General features: G+C 40.1%; 2 protein-coding genes across 18 annotated transcripts in view; both read left to right on the top strand.

The window, feature by feature from the left end:
- Positions 1-8186, top strand: part of ccdc57 (coiled-coil domain containing 57) — a 36725-nt gene extending 28539 nt beyond the window's left edge. For 13 of the 16 annotated variants that reach the window (XM_061757042.1, XM_061757041.1, XM_061757047.1 and 10 more), the window contains 5 exons: positions 2661-2901; positions 3041-3141; positions 4412-4546; positions 5714-5867; positions 7718-8186. In XM_061757042.1, coding sequence (XP_061613026.1) covers positions 2661-2901; positions 3041-3141; positions 4412-4546; positions 5714-5867; positions 7718-7929 — 843 coding nt within the window. In that variant the 3' untranslated portion in view covers positions 7930-8186. Of the gene's footprint in view, positions 1-2660; positions 2902-3040; positions 3142-4411; positions 4547-5445; positions 5594-5713; positions 5868-7717 lie in introns of those variants that run through there. The other 3 variants (XR_009785759.1, XM_061757049.1, XM_061757048.1) reach the window with 3 other exon arrangements.
- Positions 8187-9270: 1084 nt separating this feature from the next.
- fasn (fatty acid synthase) overlaps positions 9271-25016 on the top strand; it is a 29814-nt gene continuing 14068 nt past the window's right edge. The window contains exons 1-14 of one of the 2 annotated variants that reach the window (XM_061757036.1): positions 9271-9317; positions 15152-15287; positions 17258-17410; positions 17560-17733; positions 19113-19313; positions 19392-19514; positions 19977-20092; positions 20262-20396; positions 21344-21818; positions 22652-22839; positions 23513-23702; positions 24109-24203; positions 24354-24488; positions 24623-24826. In XM_061757036.1, coding sequence (XP_061613020.1) covers positions 15161-15287; positions 17258-17410; positions 17560-17733; positions 19113-19313; positions 19392-19514; positions 19977-20092; positions 20262-20396; positions 21344-21818; positions 22652-22839; positions 23513-23702; positions 24109-24203; positions 24354-24488; positions 24623-24826 — 2316 coding nt within the window. In that variant the 5' untranslated portion in view covers positions 9271-9317; positions 15152-15160. The other variant, XM_061757037.1, reaches the window with a different exon arrangement.

The following is a 25016-nucleotide window of genomic DNA, read 5'->3' as shown; positions in this document are numbered from 1 at the left end:
TACCGCCACTAAGTTTATGGAGACCATTGCTATGCCACAAACTGTGAATGGTGATACAGTTGATGAACTTTGGGATAATTTCACCTGTAAAATCTCAAATGTCATGAATGTTGTCGCTCCTATTAAAACTAAGACAATCTTGAGGCGACCAAGAACCCTGTGGAGGAGCACAATAATGGTAAAGACCTCTCAATCAAAGTGGAGGAAAGCAGAAAGTAAGTGTAAAAAAAACAAACTCCAAATTGACTATGACCTCTACAGACAAAGTCTTTGTAATTTTCACCAAGAGTTAGTCAAGGCTAGACAGCAACACTTTTCTGAAATCATCAGTAAGAACTTCAACAATACCAGCACTCTGTTTGCTGTGGTTAAACTCACAACCCCCCGAATCAGATAGCTCCAGAACTCCTAACAGCAGATAAATGCAATGAATTTGCTTGTTATTTTAGTGAAAAAATACAATCCATCAGGTTAAATATTAGCACAAATCAGCAAAATGATACTACATCTGAAGTCACCCAGGAAAAACTCTATTACCATGTCAGAATTTGATACAGTTGACCAAAAAACTGTAGAGAAAACAGTTCAGCAGCTGAAAGCATCAACAAGCTGTCTTGACTCAATACCATCTGACTTTTTCAAATCTATTGCGAAGTCGGGCGGCGACTGGTTAGAGCGTCAGCCTCACAGTTGTGAGGACCTGGGTTCAATCCCCGGCCCCGCCTGTGTGGAGTTTGCATGTTCTCCCTGTGCCTGTGTGGGTTTTCTCCGGGCACTCCGGTTTCCTCCCACATCCCAAAAACATGCATTAATTGGAGACTCTAAATTGCCCATAGTTGTGACTGTGAGTGCGAATGGTTGTTTGTTTGTATGTGCCCTGCCATTGGCTGGCAACCAGTTCAGGGTGTGCCCGATGACAGCTGGGATAGGCTCCAGCACGCCCGCGACCCAAAGTGAGGAGAAACGGCTCAGAAAATGGATGGATGGATGGATATTGCGAAGTCTGTACAAGCTGATTTGCAGCAAATAATCAATTGCTCACTTCAGTCAGGCGAGATTCCTAAAGCTCAAAGTAGTTGCCATTAAGCCTCTGCTAAAAAATAGAACGCCGGACGCTTCCATGTTAGCAAGCTATAGACCCATCGCAAATCTCCCTTTCATAGCCAAGATTATGGAGAAAGTTATTTTTAATCAACTCAGCAATATATTGAACTTAAATGGAATTTTTGACAAATTTCAATCAGGTTTCCGAACTCATCACTGTACAGAATCTGCTCTTTTGTTGGACCTCAGTACGGCTTTTGATACGGTAGATCATAATATACTGTTGAACAGGTTGAAAACGTGGGTAGGACTAAATGAAACAGTCCTTAAATGGTTCAGGTCCTATGTGGAGGAAAGTAGGTATTTTGTAACCATTGGAAATGTTCAATCTCATCGAATGGCAATGACCTAGGGCGTCCCTCAAGGTTCAGTTTTTGGACCTCTCCTGTTCAGCCTGTAAATGCGTTCCTTGGGTCAAATTCTCCAGAACTTTAATTTTGACTTTCATAGCTATGCAGATGACACACAGTTATAGCTAGCAGTGTCTCCAGATGACTACAGTTCAATTGAGGTGTTGTGTCACTGTCAAAAATAACTGGTTGAGCCAAAATTTTCTTCAGTTAAACCACAACAAAACTGAGATAATTGTTTTTGGCAATAAAGAAAAGAGGATTGCTGTTAGTAAATACCTAGAGACCAGAACAAAGAGGTCAGAGCATATTACTCCAATTCTAAATTCTTTACACTGGTTTCCAGTCAGCTTTAGAATTGATTTCAAAGTTCTGCGACTGGTCTGTCAAACACTAAACGGTTTAGGTCCTGAATACATGGAATAAATGCTAATGGTATATAAACCCAGTAGGGCTCTGAGATCGACAGACTCAGGTCAAATAGTGGAGCACAGAGTCCAAAGTATATGGTGAAGCAGCATTTAGCTATTATGCTGCACACAAATGGAATAAGTTGCCAACAGTAGTGACGTCAGCCCCAAGTGTGCATGTTTTTAAGTCCAGGTTAAAAACGCTTATTTTTTCCAATGCTTTTTAGAGCATTTCCACTTTTAAAATCTATTTCTTGAAACTGTACGCTGTTGTAATTTAATTTTATTTTTTTTCTCTTTGTTTTAAATGTTTATGATGTTTTTTTTCTTTGTTTTTAAATGCTTTTAATCATGCAAAGCACATTGAGTTACCTTTCGTATGAAATGCGTTATACAAATAAATTTGCTTTGCTTCTTAGAAACAATTGACTTTTTGGTGGATAACAAATGCCAATAATTCAAATACTCATATCAGTAAAATTAATTGATTTTCAAAAGGTAATTCAGAGGGCCATCCTCTCTTTACCGTTATTTATAAATTATGTGAAAATGACCCATATATGCATGGAAGATGGTTTACTATTTGGTGCTAATCAAAATCCGGATTGTTTGACTTGAGCACATATGTTGGCCAATGGCGTAACGAGGGTGTGGAGATTCATCCAATCACAATCAACATGATGAGAGATAGCGTGATTAGGAGGCGGTGCCAGCTGATGACGTTGACGGCAAGGCTGGTGTGACTTCCTGAGGTTTCAAGTTTATTTTATAGTAATTTCACCTCCTGTCCTTTCAGAGTCCTGTGGTGCAGCAGGTTCGAGATGAGAACTTTTCACTGTGGCAGCAGCAGCTGAACTCCGCTCTCATGGCTGGTGCTGCATCTGGTAATGTTCAGGGTGTAAAAAGGAACATTGTGCTGGCACACGCCAGGCTGGAACAGGCGGCGGCGTATATCGCCCGTCTGAGCAGAGAGAAGCAACAGCTCATCCAGATGGGCAACTGCCTTCGTGCCTGCATCAACACCCCTGGATTAAAGGGTACAGTAAGACATGCATTTAACATGTGGCGTTTGTTATCATAATAGTTATGCCAGCTCCATAACAATGTGTATGCTGAGCAACCAAAATCAAATGCAAATCTTCACTTACTGGTAGTCCAATTTTGTGTGCCTTACAGAGGCAATTGAGCAAAAGAGAGATTCCTCCACAGGAGAACAAGGACATCAACATGATCGTCTTTCTGCTCTAGAACAGCTGCAGTATCGACTCACAACACAGGTACATTCTGTAATTTATAGTTTAAGAGCTATATTACTTGGTTTGCCGGCTCCATATAATCCTTCATTTTGAAATTGATGTTCTTCCAAGGATGTTCCCTTTCATTTTGATGTTAAAAAGCTTGTAATTCTTTAAAAGCAAATTCAGACTGTAGTCTCAAGAAAAACACAGAATCAATGCATTTGCTCCTTCAGTCTTTAGCTCGGATTCCAGTATCCAAATTAAAGATGTGTTCTGAAATCAAGACTTCATCATAAAGAAGGATAGAAGATCTTAATTTGCTAATTCTGTAACCCACTGCCCACTATTTCCCAAACTTTTCATGAAACAAATGTGAAATTTGGTTCCTTCCCATACCCAAACCTAGGAAAAGCATCCTGAATTGTCGTAACATTGAAATATACATATCGGCCCAATAAAAACTCACACAGAACCTGTTGTCGGTGCCAACCCTAGGTTTTGAAAAGGCTGCTTTGGCCTATCATCATGCTGTTGTAGCTGGAATAATATGACTAGATGACATCAGTACTCCTTGTGACAAGTAGACTTTACGCCGATCTGATCGGTGTGATTGGTATCGGCCGATAATTAGCATTTTATGATGATCGGCTTTCATGTCATAATCCTCCGATCCGATCAATGATGTCATCGACATTTAACTCCACGTCACCGTTGCCTATGAATCCAAATTTGATCGGGCACCTGAAGAATGTACACAAGGAGCATGCCGCGTTCAAGCAACGCAGTGTGAAAAAAAAAAAAAAAAAAAAAAAGCCAAACGGACGCAAACTCTGGACAACACCCGTCCATACGCCCGCGACCCCAGTGAGGCTAAACGGTACAGAAATTGGATTGATGGATACAGTACTCAGTATACAGTACACAAGTATATACAATAAATGAACAAGTCATGTAAATGGACACATTGCTCCATCTTGTGAGCGGATCGGTTATTGTTTTTTTAAACTTGCTGATCGGTGATCGGCCCAAAAAAATCCTGATCGTGTAAAGCCGAGTGACAAGTAACGTTTAAAGGACACAATGGTTCCATTCAAAGAGCTTACATTTAATACATGCAGGCAACTACTGATTCAACTAATACTGTATAGTAATATGACTTGGTGCCACCCCCCTGTGCAGGATGAGCATGAAATAAAATGAATGGATTGGCGAAATTGAAGAGGGCTTGAGAACGGAGCTGATTTGATTTTTCTACCACCAGAGGGCGAAACTAGCTCACTCATGTATGTGCAATTGTGCATGTCTCCAGGAGCTTCAGTATGCTGTGAGGCAGATGGCTTGCACTGTTGCTGAACATGCCACTTCATCTGACAGCATAGGGCCTCCCATAAAAGGAGACAGCGACCTTTGTTCCGACAGGCACAAAACCACTGATGAGTCTGGGGTAATCATGTACAAAATTTCAAATACATTTTTTTATTTCACTGCTGGATACAGTGCAACCACTGAGGTCGAACACAAATCCGACTCGGACTTGTTCAGATGGAAAACTAAATTTCCGTGGCTACTCACGGAACCTTTATTAGGTGGTCAGACAATTTGTAAGTAACATATTTAAGTTTGACCATACAAGTGTAAACGTGCAATAAATTTGATAGTAAATGAAGACATAAAAAGTAGACTTCACACCGATCTGATCGGCCTGATCGGTATCAGCATATAATTAGCATTTCATGATGATCGGCTTTCATGTCATAATTCACCGATCCAAACAATGATGTCATTGATTGGCTCCGCAAGACATTTACTCTGCGTCGCCATCGTGTACAGTATATTTGACTCCAAAAGATAGTTTATTTTAACCCGTGTCTTTTGCCGTAGTACTGTAAATATCTGACAGCCAATAAAATTATTTACAAAAAAAAAAACATGGCGGCGGTGTGGGACAGACAACACATAATGCCTGGATCAGACTACAAGACAAATTTGGTCTTTCACTATTGCAATGTCTGACAACTGCAATAAAATGTTGTATTCCGATACCACCGCATCCCATCTTTTATGATCACTGGCCCTACTCTTAATCTCAACTCAAATACGACCAGTTAAACCTGTGAGTGACCTCGGCCACGACAACAACAATCAATCGCGTCGTGTGGATTATAAGAACAAAATGGGGGGAAAACATGTGCTGGTGGTCACCGGTGCTCGGGAGAGGACTTTATGCTCAGTATGTATGCTCCATCTTGTGATCGGTTATCGTTTTTTTATTTAAACCAGCTGATCGGTGCCAAACATCCTGATCGTGGAAAGCCTAATAAATGTCTTTGTCTTCACTGGAAGGTTTCCCTTGACAAACGACCCCCCCATGCCCCCAAATGAGATGTTGCATCTCATGGTCTCATCTCATCCCAGAATTTTGAATAAATGACAAAGGCTTCATGTTACTGATGGCCTTACACATTAAATGCCACGTGCAACATTATTTCATGCAAGTATAACATTTGTGATAATGTATTTATTTTTAATAAATAAAATAGAAATTGAAGAAAAAACAAAGTAATCAAAAACCAAATACGTCTTTAATTTGACCTTGTATCCTTTTCCTCAGGCCTTTAAAATGTCGGGCAAAACTCCTACGATCAACCAGCTACGGAACTCTTTGGAGGTGAAGAAACAGCCCAGCTCTGAAGATTCTCAGCAGTCATTAAAGGAGATTTGGGAAATATTGGACCTTGGACTGAGTTCATCCATTTACTCAGAAGGTAATGTTATCAGTCAGATTTAAATACGCTTTATGAATGTATATCTTAAACTTATGTCCATGGAAATTGCGTGGCCTTCTCTTGATGTTAATACCGTATATTATTGTTACATGAAGCCCACAAAAGGTTTTTTTTTTCTTGTAAAAAGACCTCCTGCCCAGGATAAACATACTTTGGGTCATTCTATTTAAGACTATTTAGTGACACTATTGTACACACAAGCTGTGTCACCTAATGTGGGTGAAACTTCTTCTGTTAAGTATTTCTTAAACAGCTTAATCAGAGCACGGCAACATTTACCTCTGGTCAAATAGTGTGCCACAGATCCGAAACTGAGGTCAATTTAGATAAAGTAGTATAAAATACAGGCGATCGATAAAATTACACTTGGCCTTTACTGTGTGTGCATTACTGAGCCACTTCTGTCATACCGCCAACTTCTAAATTAGTGTTGATATATGTAAAGAAATGAGACATGCTTCATGCAGAAAGTTGTATATACTGTATGTGTAAAGGGAACACTTGCACAAATAACATGAAATATTGGTCTCTAGAAAAACGATGCTCGGTTTTGATTATCACTATCATTTAACGTTTTTATGTATATTTTATACTGTATATAAAGTATATTTGTTATTTAGTGGTTGTATTTTGCAGCCGTGTAAAATCACATACAATTATTTTGTGAGGTATTTTTAACATTTTATTTAAAGAACTTTATTTACTTACAAAAAAGGTGCACTGTTTGTATTGTACTAGTCGTAGTATTTTTCTTAATAGACGATTGGGAAAAGTAACCATTAATACTGTTTTTTTTTTAAAGAATGACGTTAATTTTAGATACTACAATACGTTGATTATAATTATTGATAAAGAAAATAAAAAGTAAACAAACACTACTTACTAAATGCATCAAAAACAGCAACAATATAGATAACTATTTCAAGAATTATTTTTACAAAATTAGATTTACCATTTAAACATTGCTGTCTAATGAAAGAAAATGGAATGTAAAACCAGTGAATTCGGTGGAAATACAGTCAAGCCTGAGACTCAACTAAAACCTCTGCATATTAAACATACATAGATGCCACATAAACATTGATAAAGTGCCTCCAGCTTACTGGTTCTTCTTGAGAAGTATGGGTTCATGTCAGTATGAATGCAAACGAGTGAAAGTCAGTCCAGCTAAAAGAAACACAGTTAAGAAGATGCCCAGATACTGATATGCTTACTTTGACAGCCTACGTGATAACCCGGGTAAACTCACTCTGAACATCAGTGTGTAGAGCTGCAAGGGAGGAATGGAGAATCCCTCCCTGAATGTTCTGAACTCTTGTTTCTATGCCAGTGTTGCATTAATCAGATTAATGGGTGGACTCCAGAGGAGTTGCCATAGCATGCATGTAGCTCAACTTCTCATAGCTGACGTCATGTTTTTGATCTTCAGACCGCAACTATTTGAGACTATAAAATAGTGCCTTTGCTGGTTGCACCTAAATACTGCACTTCATAGACCTTTTTCACCATGACGCCACACGCACTTTAGGTTGGCAAGTGACAAAGAGATCTCCGACGGCTCCACTCTTAGATGTCATTTGACAAGGGCACAGCAATTGAGGAAATGGTAAATGCCTTGAATGATAATTTTAGCCTTCTCTCCCGCCGTAGTTTGAATGTGTCAGTCAAAAAGCATTGTTACGTGACGTAAATTCCTTCAAAGCGACATGGAACGCCAACCATAATTTATATTTTAAAAGGTACCGGTTAAGTTGAAAAGTTCAAAAATAGACGGTAGAAATTCAGAAAAAGTTAACATGGTAATTAAAATACACCATGTCTGTATCAAGGTGAAAGTGATCTGTGCAGGAGCAGGCCAACTAAGTCGGGCACCGCTGGGGTGATGGTGACCGGTACCAGTGCTCCCATCCACAGTCGTTCCCCAGCCAATTTCCAGCAGAAGAAGAACCCCTCCGAAGCACCATCGAACCCTCCTAAGAACTGCCAGCATGGAGCCCCAGGCAAAATTGTCAAGATCAGGAACTATAATGCTAAAGACTGACGCGCATACAAGGCAGTCATCAATATGACCATTGAGTGATCAGTAAATTATTTCCAGATTTGGTGAGTAAGTGAACAAGCTCATCATGATCAGAGCTACTTGGAGTTGGAAAGATTCAAATGAATAATGGAAATATGAGTTATCCAGTTACAATATGCACTTTTATACTGTTAGTAACTCAAATGTAATCTGTATTTTTAGTGGCCCCTTGAGAAAAACTGTATATTTTTTGAGTGTATTAAAATTGCACTGTTTGATTTTTATAAAGTTATTTGGACCCTCTGCATTACATAATTTCCACCGGAGCTGATTTCTTCTACCAGATATTTTTAGAACCATTAAAATAAAAGCAACATGTCATGCACGGAATTACGGAAGCGTATTGCTGCCACAAAAAAAAAAAAAAAAAAAAAAAAAAGGTTCACTATCACGTTATAACAAGTTTCACGTTATGACATGTTTCACATTATAACATGATAAATGTCATGTTATACTGTGATACGTTTCACATTATAATGTGATACATATCACGTTAAAACATAAGTTTCACATTATAACGTGAACAAGTTGGCCTCGCAGAGGACGTCAACTTGTTGCGACCCTGTGGTCACTCACATCCTTCCAAGGTGGAGTTGACTGACTGAAATGTCTGTCATTGGGTGACATTTTTTAATGAAAGGTACAGAATTTTGCTGGAAATCTTGTTACCACTCACTCTCATGATAAAAGAAAAGAGGGTCCTTTAAAACTTTAATTTGATAGCATAAACAATATTTATAGTGTAAGTACCACTGAAGTGGGCCTGTCACTGAGTTAACAATGCAATACATTTGGCGGGGGGGGAATACCTTGTGTGGTGTGGGAAGTATAAAGTATGACTATGATTTAATGCTACAATTTGTTATTGTATGTTTTGTTTTATAAGAGATAAGGACCTGGGACACCTGGAAACCCTGATATACATGTATACTGCAAAATCAGATGTGTTCATATGATTTTTGTCTTTAGTATGGAACCAAATGTAACGAAAAAAAAATAATAATTCACTTGGTGACAAGACGATATAGAATCAGTAGCTCATAATAACTGATTTATGTTAGAAGCTCCCAAGAGATCTAGGTTGTTAGTTTTTGGTCTGTGCTTATCAGTGTGGGTCAGTAGGAGTTTCCTCCAAACATCATGCGAGCTGAACTCATGAACGACAGTAACCTCAGGAAGTCACACCAGCCTGGCCGTCAACGTCATCAGCTGGCACCGCCTCCTAATCACGCTATCGCTCATCATTGTGATTGGATGAATCTCCACACCCTCGTTACGCCATTGGCCAACATATGTGTCAAATCAATAGGTGCGCGTCAAACACGTGGGCAGTTGTTGATTCGTCACAGGTAGGTAAACTCAAGTTCAATGTCAATTTACGTAAAAGTAAACCTGGTTTTATTTGTGGCTTGTCTGAACGTGACCGGTTAATGTAGACCGACAGCTACTAGAGGGCAAAACGAGAGGTGAAACCTAAACAGATGTTTGTTTCATGTTTTAGGCGTAAACTGGTTAAATGTAGGCAAAACACATTGAAGAAAATGAGTACAAGTTATATTCACCACGTGGTTGACTAAAGCAGCGAATGCCAGCATCCAGTTATCAAAAGCGTTATGAACTGAAAATTGCCTTGAAAGTTAAAAGGCATACCCACCACAAGGCTGATTTGGCATGAGGAGACAGTGACTCGGCAAGGTCGGTTTGAACTCTACTAACCCTCCCGTTTCCCCCCTTTTTTCCCCTGCGTCTGACTACAATGGGCGTTGAACGAATTACTCGCCGCTGGCTGGATCCGAGAGCCCGGCCTCTTTTCTCATTGGACTGCTGAGCCAGACCAAGCCGTCAGCCCATGTGGCGTGGCCGGACACAATGTGAGACATTTAAATTCACCAGAGGGAAGAAGAGAAAACAGTCAAGTACGGATGCCGCTTTCACCTCGTTGATAGTCGACACAGTACCCCCTCCCACTCTGGACCGCCTAACGGAATAAACTAGGGACCGCATGCCCAGTCAGAAGCGCCTTTAGCATCCCAGCCAAGCGCTTGTTGCTCGCTACTTTAGAGGAAGAAACACACGACACAGGTAAGCAGGCTAACTGTTTCCAGCTAGCGGGTCATAGCGAGACTTACTGTATGTTTGGATTTTTAAAGTGGTCGGGTCAGTGTTAGACAACGAACAATAACGGCCGATGTACCTAGCCTTGTGATGAGGGGAAGAGAGTGATGTCGACACGTCATATGAATTCAACATTATTGTACGCACAAGTTGTGGCCTTGTGTGTCATGAATGCATATATTATGTAATGGATGTGTTCGCCCAAAAAAAAAGGGAAAAGAGTCTTCATATCATTCTGTTTTTCCTCTGCTGATCTGGGTTACTTTGGACTTAATGGCTGCTGGGTGGAACTGGGTGAACCAAATGAAGTCCATAGAAGTAACACAAGAGTAAAAGATTTTCCCAAGCAGGCTGAGGAATTTGTGTGTGCCAAAAGTAGGCGGTTGGGAAATAAAAGAGCCTGACTGGCACATTGGTCAGCTTGGCTTTCCAAAAGGCTGTACAAATTGATTGGACGCCATTGCTGACCTGTCAAACAAAAACAATCTTGAAAAGAGTAGAGTTTAAAAAAAATAAAAATGCAAAATTCTGCACTAACTGGTAATGTAGTGTAATATTATACATGCATACAGTTATAGCAATTTAAGATTAGACAATCTTAACGAGTTTCCAAACTACTTTTTTTTCCAGACCATTTGAATGAACGCAATCTCATAAGTTTGAACAAAGACCTTTCTTTCTTTCTGATGCTCATAATGATTTCCCGATGTGCAAAACCACCACAGTGTAGCGCCAACTACTAGTGAGGACAATTTACACGATGTCAGATTATTATATATTTTTTTTTTGCCTTAAGTATTGGTGGGTGGTATCGGTAGTCTTCACAAGTACCTGATAACTCGAAATAGGGCCAGTATTAGCCTGATGCGATACCTAGTATCGATACTCGCCCATCTCTAATTCTTCACATATGGAGCAAGGTGTAGGAAGAATGCCTTTAAGTGGCCATTACAGGGTGGCAAAGAGCATCTTATAATTAATTAAAGCAGTGTTTCCAAACCTTTATTGAGTCATGGTACCCATTTTACAGGAGAAAAATTCACAGCACACCACTAAACAACAATATCACAAAGTATCAACACTGAAATACTTATCTCATTGTAATTTACTTACTAAGTGTCAAATCTGGGCATGCTTAATTGAACACAAAGCTGATATATTCGCAGGAAGCCATGACCATGACTCATTCTGTTGTATGAATGGCAATGGGTGTATAATAACTCTATTGTATCTTCTGCCGTAATCGAAGAGCATTTTGTTATGCCTCTAACTGCATCACTGACATAGATGGATGAACAGATATATTTGTAATTGGTAAATAATAATTAAGTGAACTTGAACAAGTGATGGTGTTTTAAGGCACACCAGTGTTAAACGGCACCCTGGTTGGGAATCACAGATGGAAAGAATGTTTGTTCTCTTCACTTGGAGGAAGAGGATATGTGTTTACGCAAACAGGCATTGACAAGTCAAAACTTGTTCTGCTGCTGCTTGGTGAGCTAATCCTTCAAATATCCTCGATCATTTCATCGAGACAACCTGAGTCCTATAGCGTGACATCTCAAATGTGACATGGAAAGCACAATTCGACATTCTGTTGTAACTGAAGTCCTATGACAGTAGTTATCGTCACATGACAAAGTATTACATCTACATTAAAGAGCTATCTTTGTATACTTATATTACATTGACTTTCATCTATTCACTTAGTCAAGGTTGTTAACTAGAGAGTACACCTATCACTAAGCAATCAAGTAAAGAGACGGTATTCCAAATCTATGAGTAAAGTCAAAAGCCTATGACAGTAATCATTGCCAGATGACTGTATGATAACGTCTACATTAAAGAGCTATCTTTATTCAGTATACTTGTATACACAGACTTTCAACATGTATTCACTTAGTTGTTTTTATTAGTACAGCTAACATGAAGCAATCGAGTAAAGAAGCCATATCATAAATCTATGGGAAAGTCCAGGGGGTACCTTAAAGTCCAAAGTCTTTGGAATTGGACTACTTTTCAAGAAACATGCCTCTAATATCCCCTAAACTGCTGGCAGCTCCGGTATGTGTTATCTAAGGATTTACTGTGTGATTTAATTTTTCTGAGGCTATTTTGCATATTCAAAAAGAAACACCAGCCTCCAGAGTGTGTTAAGAGAAATCGCAGGTGTTACTTTAGGTTGAGAGTTGAGACTGAAAGCATACACATTTGGCACTTGTTTAACAGTAGCAAAGCAAATTTATTTATATAGCAGTAACTCAATGTGCTTTACACAATTAAAAGCATTTACAAACAAAGAAAAAAAACGGCTTATTAACATTTAAAACGGAGGGGAAAAACATAAAAATACAATTAAAACAGCGAACAGTGCAAGAAATATTTAAAAGTGGAAATGCTCGAAAAAGCATGGGGGGGGGGGGGGGGGGGGGAGGGGATAGTTTTTAACCTGGACTTAAAAACATGCACACTTGGGGCTGATATCACTTCTGTTGGAAAATAATTCCATTTGTGTGCAGCATAATGGCTAAATGCTGCTGCACCATGTTTGCTTTGGACTCTGCTCCACTATTTGACCCGAGTCTGTCAGAGCCCTACTGGATTTATATTCCATTACCATTTATTTCATGTATTCAGGACCTAAACAGTTTAGTGATTTATAGACCAATAGCAGAACTTTAAAATATATTCTAAAGCTGACTGGAAGCCAGTGTAAAGACTTTAGAATTGGGGTAATTGCTCTGACCTCTTTGTTCTAGTCAGAACCCGAGCTGCAGGATTCTGAATGAGCTGCAGCTGTTTAATGCTCTAACTTATTTTTACACTTGAAATGTTAAAAACATGCATAAGACGCATCTTCAGCATGAATCACATTAGCATGATTTCTTTATTCAATTAAAAATATATAGTTTTTGTATTTACTTATTATATAGACAATATAAACTTTTAACAATTAAGAGAGGTAAAATGTTACTGAAAGAGTTTAGAGGTGACCGTTTCATCCTGCAAGGCATTATTCATTCATTTTCCATACCGGTTATCCTCACTAGGGTCATGGGCGTGCTGGAGCCTATCTCAGCTGACTCTGGGCGAGAGGCGGGGTACACCCTGAACTGGTCGCCAGCCAATCGCAGGGCACATATAAACAAACAAACAAACAAACAAACAACCATTTGCGCTAACATTCACACGTACGGGCAATTTAGAGTCTTCAAATATCCTACCATGCATGTTTTGGGGATGTGGGAGGAAACCGGAGTACCCGGACAAAACCCACACAGGCGAGGCTGGATTTGAACCCAGGTCCTCAGAACTGTGAGGCAGACATGCTAACCAGTCACCCACCGTGCCGCCAGCATTATTTATATACAAATTATTTTCTTTCAGTCCTTTGAATCTGGTTATGGGACTTTTTCTACCTTTTTCTTGAAGAAAACATAACTCTGTTTGTCTAGCAATATGCTTGTTACAGTATGTGATAAAGGAGTGATAATAGAATACATTGAATTCCTTCGTGTAGTTATTCATGGTTCTAATCAGACCCGGCAAAATGCAGTAGATGATAGAACACATCGGAGACTTGGTTTGATCAATCTGCTATGTCATGGCCAGGCCGGTGTTCGCATGTGATCCAGGCAGGGTAAGGCTGTCTGGAAGTGAAGCTGTCGTTTTAATCCTATTGACAGTGCATCCTGGAACCCAAATCCCTTCAGGAAAGGTTAATGGCAACTGTGCCATCCAAACACACTTATATTAGGACCATTAGGGCTGATTTTTTTTTTAAACATTGTTCTTTCCTGTTGAAATCCACGGATTTATTGATTTTTATTTTTTTAAGCGTTCATTAAATTAAAATCCGTTAAATCTGAGCACAGTGGCTTAATGACTAAAATTCAGAGGAGCTCATTGGCTGTCGAGAGCACCTGCTGACACAGAAAGGCATGGCCCAGAAAGGAGGAACAAAGAGCAAGACAGACACGCACACATTACATCATTGATTTGTACACTAGTCTACGCTGACTACATTGTCTGCTGAAATTGCTCGTTTATGCGTGTTTGGTAGGAGCCCTAATTTCCGAACCTGCTAGTCAAAGCCAACATGATTACATGTGCTTTGGTACAAAACCATCTTCTTCACTGTGAATGAATACATTGTATGCTTTGTCTTTTGCAGTGATTTAAAAAAAAAAAAAAAAAAAAAGCAGCCATTATTCAATAAATCTCCTTTCTGCTCAGGTTGTATTTTGTAAAGTGGTAAGATATTAAATTTACTGGCTGTACTATGTTCACTAAACTGAAATATAAAACCCATGAGCATATCCTGTCTTGTGTTTTTGGGTGTAAGGTATTTTTTCTGACAGCTACAGAAGCTGGCTCTGTGTCTGTGAACTGTCACATCTGTGGCAGGGAAGGAGCCTGAACTTGAGGCAGAGAGGTTCCGACTAGATATATTCGGGCTCCACACACAGCCTGGGCTCTGGTACCAGTTCTCAGGAGAGCAGTTGGACTTTCTTCCGCTCTGGAGTTGCCCCTGGTGGGAAGCGCCAAGTAGGCTTGGCGTCAGTATGTTGGTGTTCACCCCAGTGGACAAAAGAGTCGACTGACTATTGTTTGTGCCTGTACACCAAACAGCAGTTCAGATTAACCACCCTTTTTTGAGACCATGGAGGGGGGTGCTAGACTCTCTTGTTCTGCGAGGGGATTTCAGTGCTCACGTGGGAAATGACAGTGAAACATGGAAGGGTTTGATTCGGAGGAACAATTTCCCCCGATCGACCCAAGTGGTGTTATATTATTGGACTCCCTGCACCCTGAGGTGAGGTTTTCCAGACAGGCTTCACAAGGAGGAGGCCTGTGGGAAGACCTCATATGCGCTGGAGTGACTGTGTCTCTCTACTGGCCTGGGAACAACTCGCGATTCCCCTGAAAGTGGCAGTGGAGAAAGAAGTCTGGGCTTCCATGCTTAGGCTGTTGCTGCTCCCATGACCTGACCCCGGTTAAGCGGAAGATGGATGGATGGATTGATGGATGAATGACATCTGACCAATTTCCCTCTTTTTGTTCACAGAAATACAGCATGGATGACATAGTCATTGCAGGTATATCGGGCCGGTTACCTGAGTCAAACAACCTGGAGGAATTTTGGGAGAACCTCATCAATGGAGTGGACATGGTGACAGAGGACGATCGCAGGTGGACACCAGGTGAGTACGTACAAGGATATTTGTATGGTTGGGGGGGGGGGGGGGGGGGGCAAAATAAACTAGTTGGCCCATGTGGTACTTCAATAAAGTTGCAGAAATCAAATTCCATCAACCGCTAAGAAACAAGACTATCAAGCTGTACTTTTTACAGTATTGCTTATCCACGTAAGAGGACACGGTGTTGTTTTACAGGACTCCCAACTCCTTATCAGCCTTTGAGTGATCTATTTTGCTCTTAACTGATATGTAGGGAGGAAGCTGTATTGGTGTTCAGTATTTTTAGAATTAACTTTGTGTCAGTAAGGACCATAGTATGCATGTAGAATGTTAAAACAATGATCTAGGGTTCTACTTTATTTCACTCCAAACATAATAAAGGTTTGTTTACATTATTGGTCACACAAAAAAGGTGGATCAGTTTCCAATCTTTTCACTGTTATATATGGGCCATGTTGTAATTATTTGTTCTATTGAGGATTTTATTGCACTAATTTGGCAGTGAAAACCTTAGATTATACGCACTGTGTACATAGGTTTGGTGATTTGTTGCTGAAATTTGTATTTTCAACTACAGTCTAGCCACTAATCCATTTTTTTTTCTTTATAAATAAGGAAGTGAGCAGGTGAACCTTCGAGCACCTGTGTATTGTATGAAGGTGCTTTTCTGTCTATAGAAGTATTTGAACTATTCAGGGGTGAATTACACATTTGCTCATTGTTAAATCACGGTGCTGCTGGGCTTCCATTCACATGTGTATTTAGTTGAAAGATTTTAATCTTGGCCTTTTTAAAGTTATTTACATGGTTTTTGTAAATACTGTGTTCTAGTTATTCACCTTCATTTGAGTCTTGTAAGACTGAAGAATTATTAAGGAGCATGTTGTTCTTTATGTATTTTTTTATAACTTCTGCATGCCATTTTCTTGTTTTGTTTAATCAGGAATCGAGCCGGTCTAATCAGTGTAATATATATCAGTCATTCTTTCCAGTTTCAATTGGCAATGGAAAATGTTTTTAATCCAAAACAAAAAAGAATATATTTTTAATATGTAAATTTTAGGCTTTGATCAAAAATGCAAAATAGAAAAACGAGCTACAGGACTCAATTCGATTTTAATTGGTCAGGTTTACGTGACACAGAAGTTTGGCAACAAGCATCACTAAAGATACGTTAGCTTCTTTGCCGCCACAATCAGTCACGACCATAAGCCATCATTTGATCTGTCAGCCATGTTTTAACATGGATAATTATTTAGTGGAAAAAAGACATTTTTTTTTGTTTTGTTTTTTTTTGTTTTGTTTTTTAGGAGGAAGGTATGACAAATGCTTTCACCTTTGTTTGTTTGTCCGATCGCATTGTTTTTAACTCATTTGTATCCACAAGTAGCACCCCATGTAGTCTTGGAGTTAAGCACTTCAATAATACTGATGATTTCACTTATTTCAACCATTTTGGAATGATATGCAAGGAACTGTCTCTGCAGTACAGTATGATACACACAGACTGAGCAGAAGGAAAACAATCACGGAGAGGTTCTGACTGCAACAAAAACATGAAGGAATGAAGCCTATTTCAATAGCGTTTCAAATACGTTTGTCCTTGATATAATATGGCTTATAGCTCGTATGATTGATTGTAGTCATGGTCCTTAATGCAACACTGTTGTAGTGCATACTATGTTTGTTTTGGTTAGGTCTTGTTTACTCTTGTTCATGTATCGGTCCGAGCTGATCTGCTGTACAACAGTAAATGGTTGCCACAGTATTGAACCTTAAAGATCATATTAATGTATTGTAATTATTTTGCCATTTAGAATTTTTATCCCCAGTTTCCTCCTTAAATATTGTGTAAAACAGATGTCAATTTATATCAGTTTGACAGTAATGGTCAAAATCCAGTACGAAGAATCTTAACACTCTTGAGTTGGTTTTTAACTGCTACTCGCCATCTTTCCTTGGTTGTATTCCAGGCCTCTACGGACTCCCAAAGAGGAACGGTAAACTGAAAGACATCAGCCATTTTGATGCTGCATTCTTTGGAGTCCATCCTAAACAAGCAAACACCATGGACCCTCAGCTCCGTCTCATGCTGGAGGTCGCTTACGAGGCTATCGTAGATGGAGGTAAGAACCTTGCTCAATGAAATGTATAGAGTGTGGTAGCAAAATGTATGATTGTATAGGTTTGCTGGAATGTATAATCAGATTTAAATCACAATAACTCGATATTGCTGCTGTAAACCTGATAATCACCTTAATGTGTTTTGATGCAGGACTGAACCCCACCACTCTGCGTGGCAGTAAGACAGGCGTCTACATTGGAGTGAGTGGTTCAGAAGCTGGCGAGGCATTGAGCAGAGATCCAGAGGAGCTTCTTGGTTACAGCATGACTGGCTGCCAGCGTGCCATGTTGGCCAACAGACTTTCCTACTTCTTTGACTTCAACGGTACACTCGCAGAGCCTGATGCACAAAATTGTATTATTTTAATGCTCATCTGTACATATTCTGGTTTCTTTCATGCCATTATTTATCAATGATTATCTGAGTCTCAGATCACTTGATAGATGATTATCCCTACAAGTGTACAAATTTTTACACTACAGTTTGTGTTGTCACACTTCAGATGCTTTGCATTGAGGTCTGGGGCTGCTGAGCACAGTGTTGCCGCCAATATTTTAGCTTTGAGAGTTCTTGTTCCGCCCAAGCATAAAACCTGCTTTCTCAGCACTATTCCTCTTAAGTGTGTTTTTACACTACCATCCAAACGAACAGTTATTGGTCAGCATTTTTATACACGTGAGCATTTCAAATGAAGTGAGACCACTCTGAAACAAGTCAAATTAAGCTCACCTTGCTTTCTTGCCAATATATTGACTGAGCCCCTCAAAAGAGCCACTTGTTTTGGGATAAAAACTTCTGTTCCAATATTCTCAAAACTCAACTGTATTTATAGATGGAGCACTTTAAAAAACAAAACAAAAACACAGCTGTACACAAAGTGCTGTACATTAGTTAAAACTCAAGCATAAAAGAAACATTAAACATAGGACAATGAATAGCAGTGTTAAAAACAACAAAACACGCAAACAGTTCAGGGTCTCATGCTGATTTAAAAGCCAAAGGTTAAAAATGGGTTTCAAGAAGAGATTTAAAAATGGACAGTGAAGGGGATTGCATAATGTTAAGAGGGGGCGTTATTCCAAAGCGATGGACCGGCAGCAGAAAGAGCTCTATCCCCTCTGAGTCTGAGGTTAGTCCTCGGAACATCTAGGAGCGTGTGGGCAGCTGACCTGAGTGTAGGGGTGGAACAGCTCAGAGAGGTAAGGTGGGGCGTGAGACCATTTAATGATTTCAAAAGGTATAAAACAATCTTAAAAAGGACTCCAAATGCACAGGAAGGGAGTAAAGGAAGGCCAGAATTGGAGTTACGTGTTCTCCCTCTTACGTGCTCCAGTTGGGAGGCAGCAGCAGCATTTTGAGCCAACTGGAGAAAATAAAGTGCATGACATCAATGCAGCCAAGATGTAATGAAGACATGGATTGCTCAATTACTCAACATGTATATTTACTTAAAATTATATAAAAATACACTTCCACAGTGCCGTAAGTAGTAACTTTAAAACAGACTCGAATGTAGGCTCATGGATGGCTGTCTAAATATCTTGCAAACCAGAAGTTTACATGCATCATCCTATGTCCCCCTTCCAGGGAACCCACACCATAAACATTTGAATACATTTATAGTATAACATGCTTTCTAGTTGGACGTCCACTTAAACACTTGCGTCTTTTGGCTTAATTTCTCTCGTTTTGTCCTACTGCAGGCCCCAGCACGGCCATAGACACAGCCTGTTCCTCCAGCTTGCTGGCTTTAGAAAATGCCTTCCAAGCCATCCGCCTGGGCCACTGTGACGCTGCCTTGGTTGGAGGAGTCAACCTGCTACTCAAGCCAAACACCTCGGTGCAGTTCATGAAATTAGGCATGCTAAGTCCTGACGGGACCTGCAAGTCTTTTGATTCCTCAGGTAAAAACATTTAGGGTACGTGTTAAATGTGCATTCTATGTGATGGTACCTATTTTTTCTTATCATTCTGTTGTCAAGGTAATGGATACTGTCGCTCTGAGGCAGCAGTGGCGGTGTTGCTGACCAAGCGGTCGGCAGCTAGGAGAGTTTATGCCACTGTGTTGAATGCGGGCAACAACACAGATGGATACAAAGAACAGGGTGAGGAGAGGTACACAAGTCACTGCATACCACGAGCAGCATGTTCGGTTGAATGATTGAGTAACTTCTCCCAAAGGATGAAATGATGGAAATTAGGTCAGTGCCTCTTAGATTTTTTTGTAATCTTCATTGTTCGTTGGATATAGCGGCATGGCAAAGTAGTGGCATGTCTGTCTCATGATTAGGGTTCAGATATCGGTTGGAACATCTGAGATTGCAGGTTTTCCCCATTACTTCCTACCATATCCCTAAAACACACAATATTGGCTTAATAAAAGACTGCAAATTGCCCAACAGTGTGAGTGTAAATGGTTGTTTCATTTGTCTAAATGTGCCGTGTGATTGACTAGCCACCAGTCGAGGATGTACCCTGCATCTCGCCCAAAGTTAGCTGGGATAGATATTTTTCAGGGTACTTTTATGTGAAGATAATTTTCTCACTGATTCCCATGTGTCCTGTAGGAGTAACATTTCCTTCAGGTGAGATGCAGCGGACTCTGGTGCATTCTCTCTATCAAGAGGCAAAGATCACACCCGAGCAGGTCGAGTACGTTGAAGCCCATGGAACTGGAACAAAGGTAAGTGCACATGACTTAGTTTAAAATAGATTTTTAAAAGGACAACAGTCTAAATCTCAAAATGTGTTTTTGTTGTTTTTAATAAACAAAACCTCAACCTAAAGTAACTTGTAACAAATTTATAGTTGGGTCTGTCCTCAAGTGGGATGTCTATGCTCTCTACATGCAGGTCGGTGACCCACAGGAAGTTAATGGTATTGTCAGTGTGTTCTGCCAGTCAAATCGAGAGCCACTGCTTATTGGGTCCACAAAGTCCAACATGGGCCATCCAGAACCAGCATCTGGGCTGGCTGCCATGGCAAAGGTATAGGAGGTGGTCTGTGTTTTGTTTGGTTGTTAAAATCAATACAATATTAATTTTGATTTAGAAATTTACATATTTTGCTCCAGGGTTTCTGCCATAGTTTATGTTGTAAAAAAAGTAACACAGAATAGTGTAAGTATCAAAATGACAAGACTTGGACATGTATTGTCTTTGCAGCAAAGAGGTCAGAAAAAAGTATCATGCAGTCCTCTGACCATGAGCAAGCGTCAAGGAAAATGTCATACTATTCCTAAACATTCGTGTTCATTGCATCCTATTTAACTACCTGTGAAGACTCTCCAAGGGTGTCCTTATATATTAGCAGTTGGGCCTCATGCTCTAGGAACTCACTACCTAATCGAATCTAAAATTAATCTTGTTACCTGCTCATCAGCAAAGACGTTATATTCTTAATTTATGTACATGGGAGTGGAACACAAAGCATATTAAATGGGTGTAGACTTAACGATCACGCAAAGGTCACACAGAACACATGAACCAAATGCAGAAAGACCAAGTTGAATGTAAAAGGTAAATAACATTGTATAATGTTGTAATGAACATGCAAACAGTATTCATCACATTGAATACTACGAAGAACATTTTCCATTAGTTTTGAATTTACTTTTAATACACTAAGGTCGACATTGCCAACCTTGATATGGTTAACCAATAAATACATTATCAAAAGTTAACGAATCAAAATAACGCATACAGTGAGTGGTACATCGGTATTATAGACCACTAAGTTGCAATGACAGAGATGCTGTTTCCTTTGTAACAAATTATTTTCAAACTAAATCATTAATATATTGCCGCTTTACTCATTTGTTCACACCTTAGCAAGTCATCACAACAAAAATCTAAAAATAATAATAATGGTGTAGGCCCCTGAACAATTTAATGTTCCACAATGTATTGAATTTATTTTTTATCCCATGTTTTAGGTGTTGCTCTCTCTGGAGAAAGGAGTGTGGGCCCCAAACCTTCACTTCAACACTCCTAACACTGACATTCCTGCCCTCACTGATGGTCGTGTTCAAGTTGTTGACCGGCCTATCCCTGTACGTGGTGGCATCATAGGCATTAACTCCTTTGGATTTGGGGGCTCAAATGTCCACGTGATCCTTCGCCCCAATGAAAGGAGTGCTCGGACACAGGCTGACATTACCACACCAACCAGGACGGTCCCTCGGGTGCTTCAAGTTTGTGGCCGTACAGAGGCTGCTGTGAACTCACTGCTCCAAAAGGCAAAGGAAAACAGTGTTGATGACAGCTTTCTGTCTTTGCTCAATGGAGTGTCTGGAAGTCCCACTGCTGCTATGCCCTATCGAGGCTACACACTGATTGGCTCTCAGACTGCCACCACTGAGGTACAGCAGGTGCAGGCCACTCCCAGGCCCCTCTGGTACATATGCTCAGGTGAGACAATTAAGGGACACCAGAAGTACCAAACCTAATATTTCCATCATCAACAATCTGAAATATTATTAGGGGCAGTCAAGAGGTAATGATCCCAATTTAACTTAACCTACTAAAAATTATTTATTTTTTTTAATTTTCACAGTTTGTAGTCTAAATACTTGTTTGAAGGGTTACTTCAAAATATTTTGTGTAAGCCTGTCCTCTTCCTCTCAGCCATTTTGGAAACGACATTGTTGGATGGCCGTCAGAAGCAGAGAGCTGCCATTGAATTTCTAACTTTAGAAGGGGAACCACCACTAAAAACGCTTTCAAAAGGTTGAAAAACGTGAATGGGGAAACAGCACAGTAAAAAATGTGGATGTCCAGGATCAAAGGCAAAGAATAAGAGCCTGCTGTGAGTGACCTACGTGACAAGCAAAAGAGCTCGTGAAGTCATCGGTTTGGCCATAACCCATCCCCCATACTCGGCCGATCAGTTTATCACCTTCTCAGACCTTAAAAAAAAAAAAAAAAAAAGAGGAGTTGGAGGTCAGCACTTCTCTGATGATGAGTAAGTTAACCAAGCTGTTTAAAAAAAAAAAAAAAAAAAAAGTGCAGCCTACTGAATTTGCTCTTATTCATCGATGGACAGTCGATGTTGACAAAAAGGGAGAGATTGAAAAGTAGCGATGAAATGCCCACTTTTTGGGCTTTATTTCTATGTGTATATTGCCTTTCTATTGCAATGGATAAAGCTGGAGGGAAATTTGGCTTATTACTTTTTGACTGACTCATATTTACCTCTGGATCGACGCCAATAAATAGCACTATTGTATTGTGTGGTATCACAGGTATGGGGACACAGTGGGCAGGCATGGGCCGCAGCCTCATGCAGCTACCAGACTTCAGAAAATCTATAATGCGGTCAGACATGGCCCTGAAGGAAACTGGTCTGGTCGTGTCCCGCCTTCTCATGGAGGCTGATGTGGCTACATTTGAAGACACAGTTCATGCCTTTGTTGGTCTCGCCGCCATACAGGTAGAGAAGCAATTATGTTTTGGTTGTGAGGAAAAATATCCTGTCTCATAAGTCAAGGAAGATGAATATTACTTTAAAGTATCTATAAAAAAAAAAAAAAACTAAACCTTTGCTACAGCTGCATTATATAGGGAATTTTATATTCCCAATTTCGAATGTTGTAACAAAAAAACAGTCAACAAGTAGCGTAGGGAGGTTGTGCCAGCACCGCAATGTTTTTCCCGGCCAGGAACTGTTGAAAGCTCGAGGCATTGCGAGCAAGTGCGTTGTCATGGTGAAGCAGCCATGAGCGGTCCTGCCACAACCCTTGTCTCCTCTCGTTCACCGAACGAAACAAACGCAGCAGGATTTGCGTGTCGACATGCTGGTTAATTATCTGGCCCAAATTGAAGAGAACAACTTGTCGCTTGTAGTTAGGATTTGAAATATCTTTTTTGACAACGGTCCTGTAACCTTTCTGACATCTCGTACTACAGGTAGATTTATGACTTAATTTATCTCACACTCTCCTTTTACTTATCCCAATGACCATCATAGATGAGACTATGAATTGTTGTCGATGAAACGTAGGATATGCAGCTATTTTATTTTTGTATTAACGTTTTTAAAAATGAATAACAGACTCAAATAATAGATTTTTAACGGTTGTGTTCTTTGCCTCACCTGGTTGCAGATAGCTCAGATAGACCTGCTCACTAAGTTGGGTCTACAACCTGACGGTATTGTGGGCCACTCGGTGGGCGAGCTGGCGTGCGGCTATGCTGACGGCTCCCTCAGCCAGGAGGAGGCCATTCTGGCTGCATACTGGAGAGGACGTTGCATCAAAGAGGCTGATCTTCCTCCTGGGGGCATGGCAGCAGTGGGTGAGATAAAGCACTCATCATCACTCATCTGTTATGAGATAAACTCACATTTATTGGCATAGCACTGCATTTGCTGTTTTTCCTAATACATATAGACTATATAGTTTAATATAGTATATATCGTTTATAGTTAAATCTATATATAATCTCTACATTTATATTGAGCTCCCTCTCACATCCCAAAAACATGCATTGTAGGTCAATTGAAGACTATTGCCCATAGGTGTAAGTTTGAGTGTCAATGATTGTTTGTTAATTTGTGCCCTGCAATTGGCTGATGACCAGGGCTGTTCAGGGTGTACCCTGTCTCTCGCCCTAAGTCAGCTGGGCTAGACTCGTTCACCTGTGACCTTAATTTGGACAGCCACTGTAGAAAATGGATGGATGATTTTGGTGCTTGTTTCAGGATTGAGCTGGGAGGAGTGTATTGCTCAGTGTCCCAAGGGTGTCGTCCCAGCCTGCCACAATGCTGAGGACACAGTTACCATCTCTGGTCCTCAGGTCAAACATCTTTTCACACAATTCTATATAGTGACAAAAAGTAATAACTGAAAGTTGTCTCTGGCTGTCAAGCATAGTTTGAACATTGTCATCTAGATTTAACTAGTTATTTTGAAATGGTTTGGATAAACTGATGTGGTTATTCATCAGGAGGCTGTCAGCAAGTTTGTGTCTGAGCTCAAAGAGCAGGGAGTGTTTGCAAAAGAGGTGCGCAGTGCTGGTGTGGCTTTCCACTCTTACTACATGGCATCAATCGCTCCAACCCTCTTAGCTGCCCTAAAGAAGGTATACAGACATGCTCTGTCAATGTTTTCCAACATTATTTTGTGACTAAGATTGAAAACATGCTGAAGTACTGTACTATTTTGATACTGATATATAGGTACTTGATTAAGTGGTAATAATTGTCTTGGTTATAGGTCATTAAGAATCCAAGCCTTCGTTCATCCCGTTGGGTGAGCACCAGCATTCCTCAGTCGGAATGGGATTCTCCTCTGGCTCTGTACAGTTCGGCAGACTATCACGTCAACAACCTCGTGAGCCCGGTTCTGTTCCAAGAGGGCCTCAGCCTGGTGCCTGACAATGCTGTTGTGTTGGAGATAGCACCTCACGCTCTTCTTCAGGTGTGCACAACAGATGGGGTTTAATTTATTCGTTTTTTAAAAAATTGGATTAAGAGGACAGATTGGTTGACGTTGAAACATTGTGTTTTGAACTTAAGCATTTTATTTCACGCAAATTAAACTAAATGCTAATCTACAATGTCCAATGATTAGTGATGAATTGATCTCAAATACTGTGATTCATTATACA

Source organism: Phyllopteryx taeniolatus, chromosome 19 (assembly GCF_024500385.1).
Source record: "Phyllopteryx taeniolatus isolate TA_2022b chromosome 19, UOR_Ptae_1.2, whole genome shotgun sequence".
Lineage (NCBI taxonomy): Eukaryota > Metazoa > Chordata > Actinopteri > Syngnathiformes > Syngnathidae > Phyllopteryx > Phyllopteryx taeniolatus.
The sequence above is the reverse complement of the archived record's forward strand: the minus strand, read 5'-3'. Positions and strand labels throughout refer to the sequence as shown.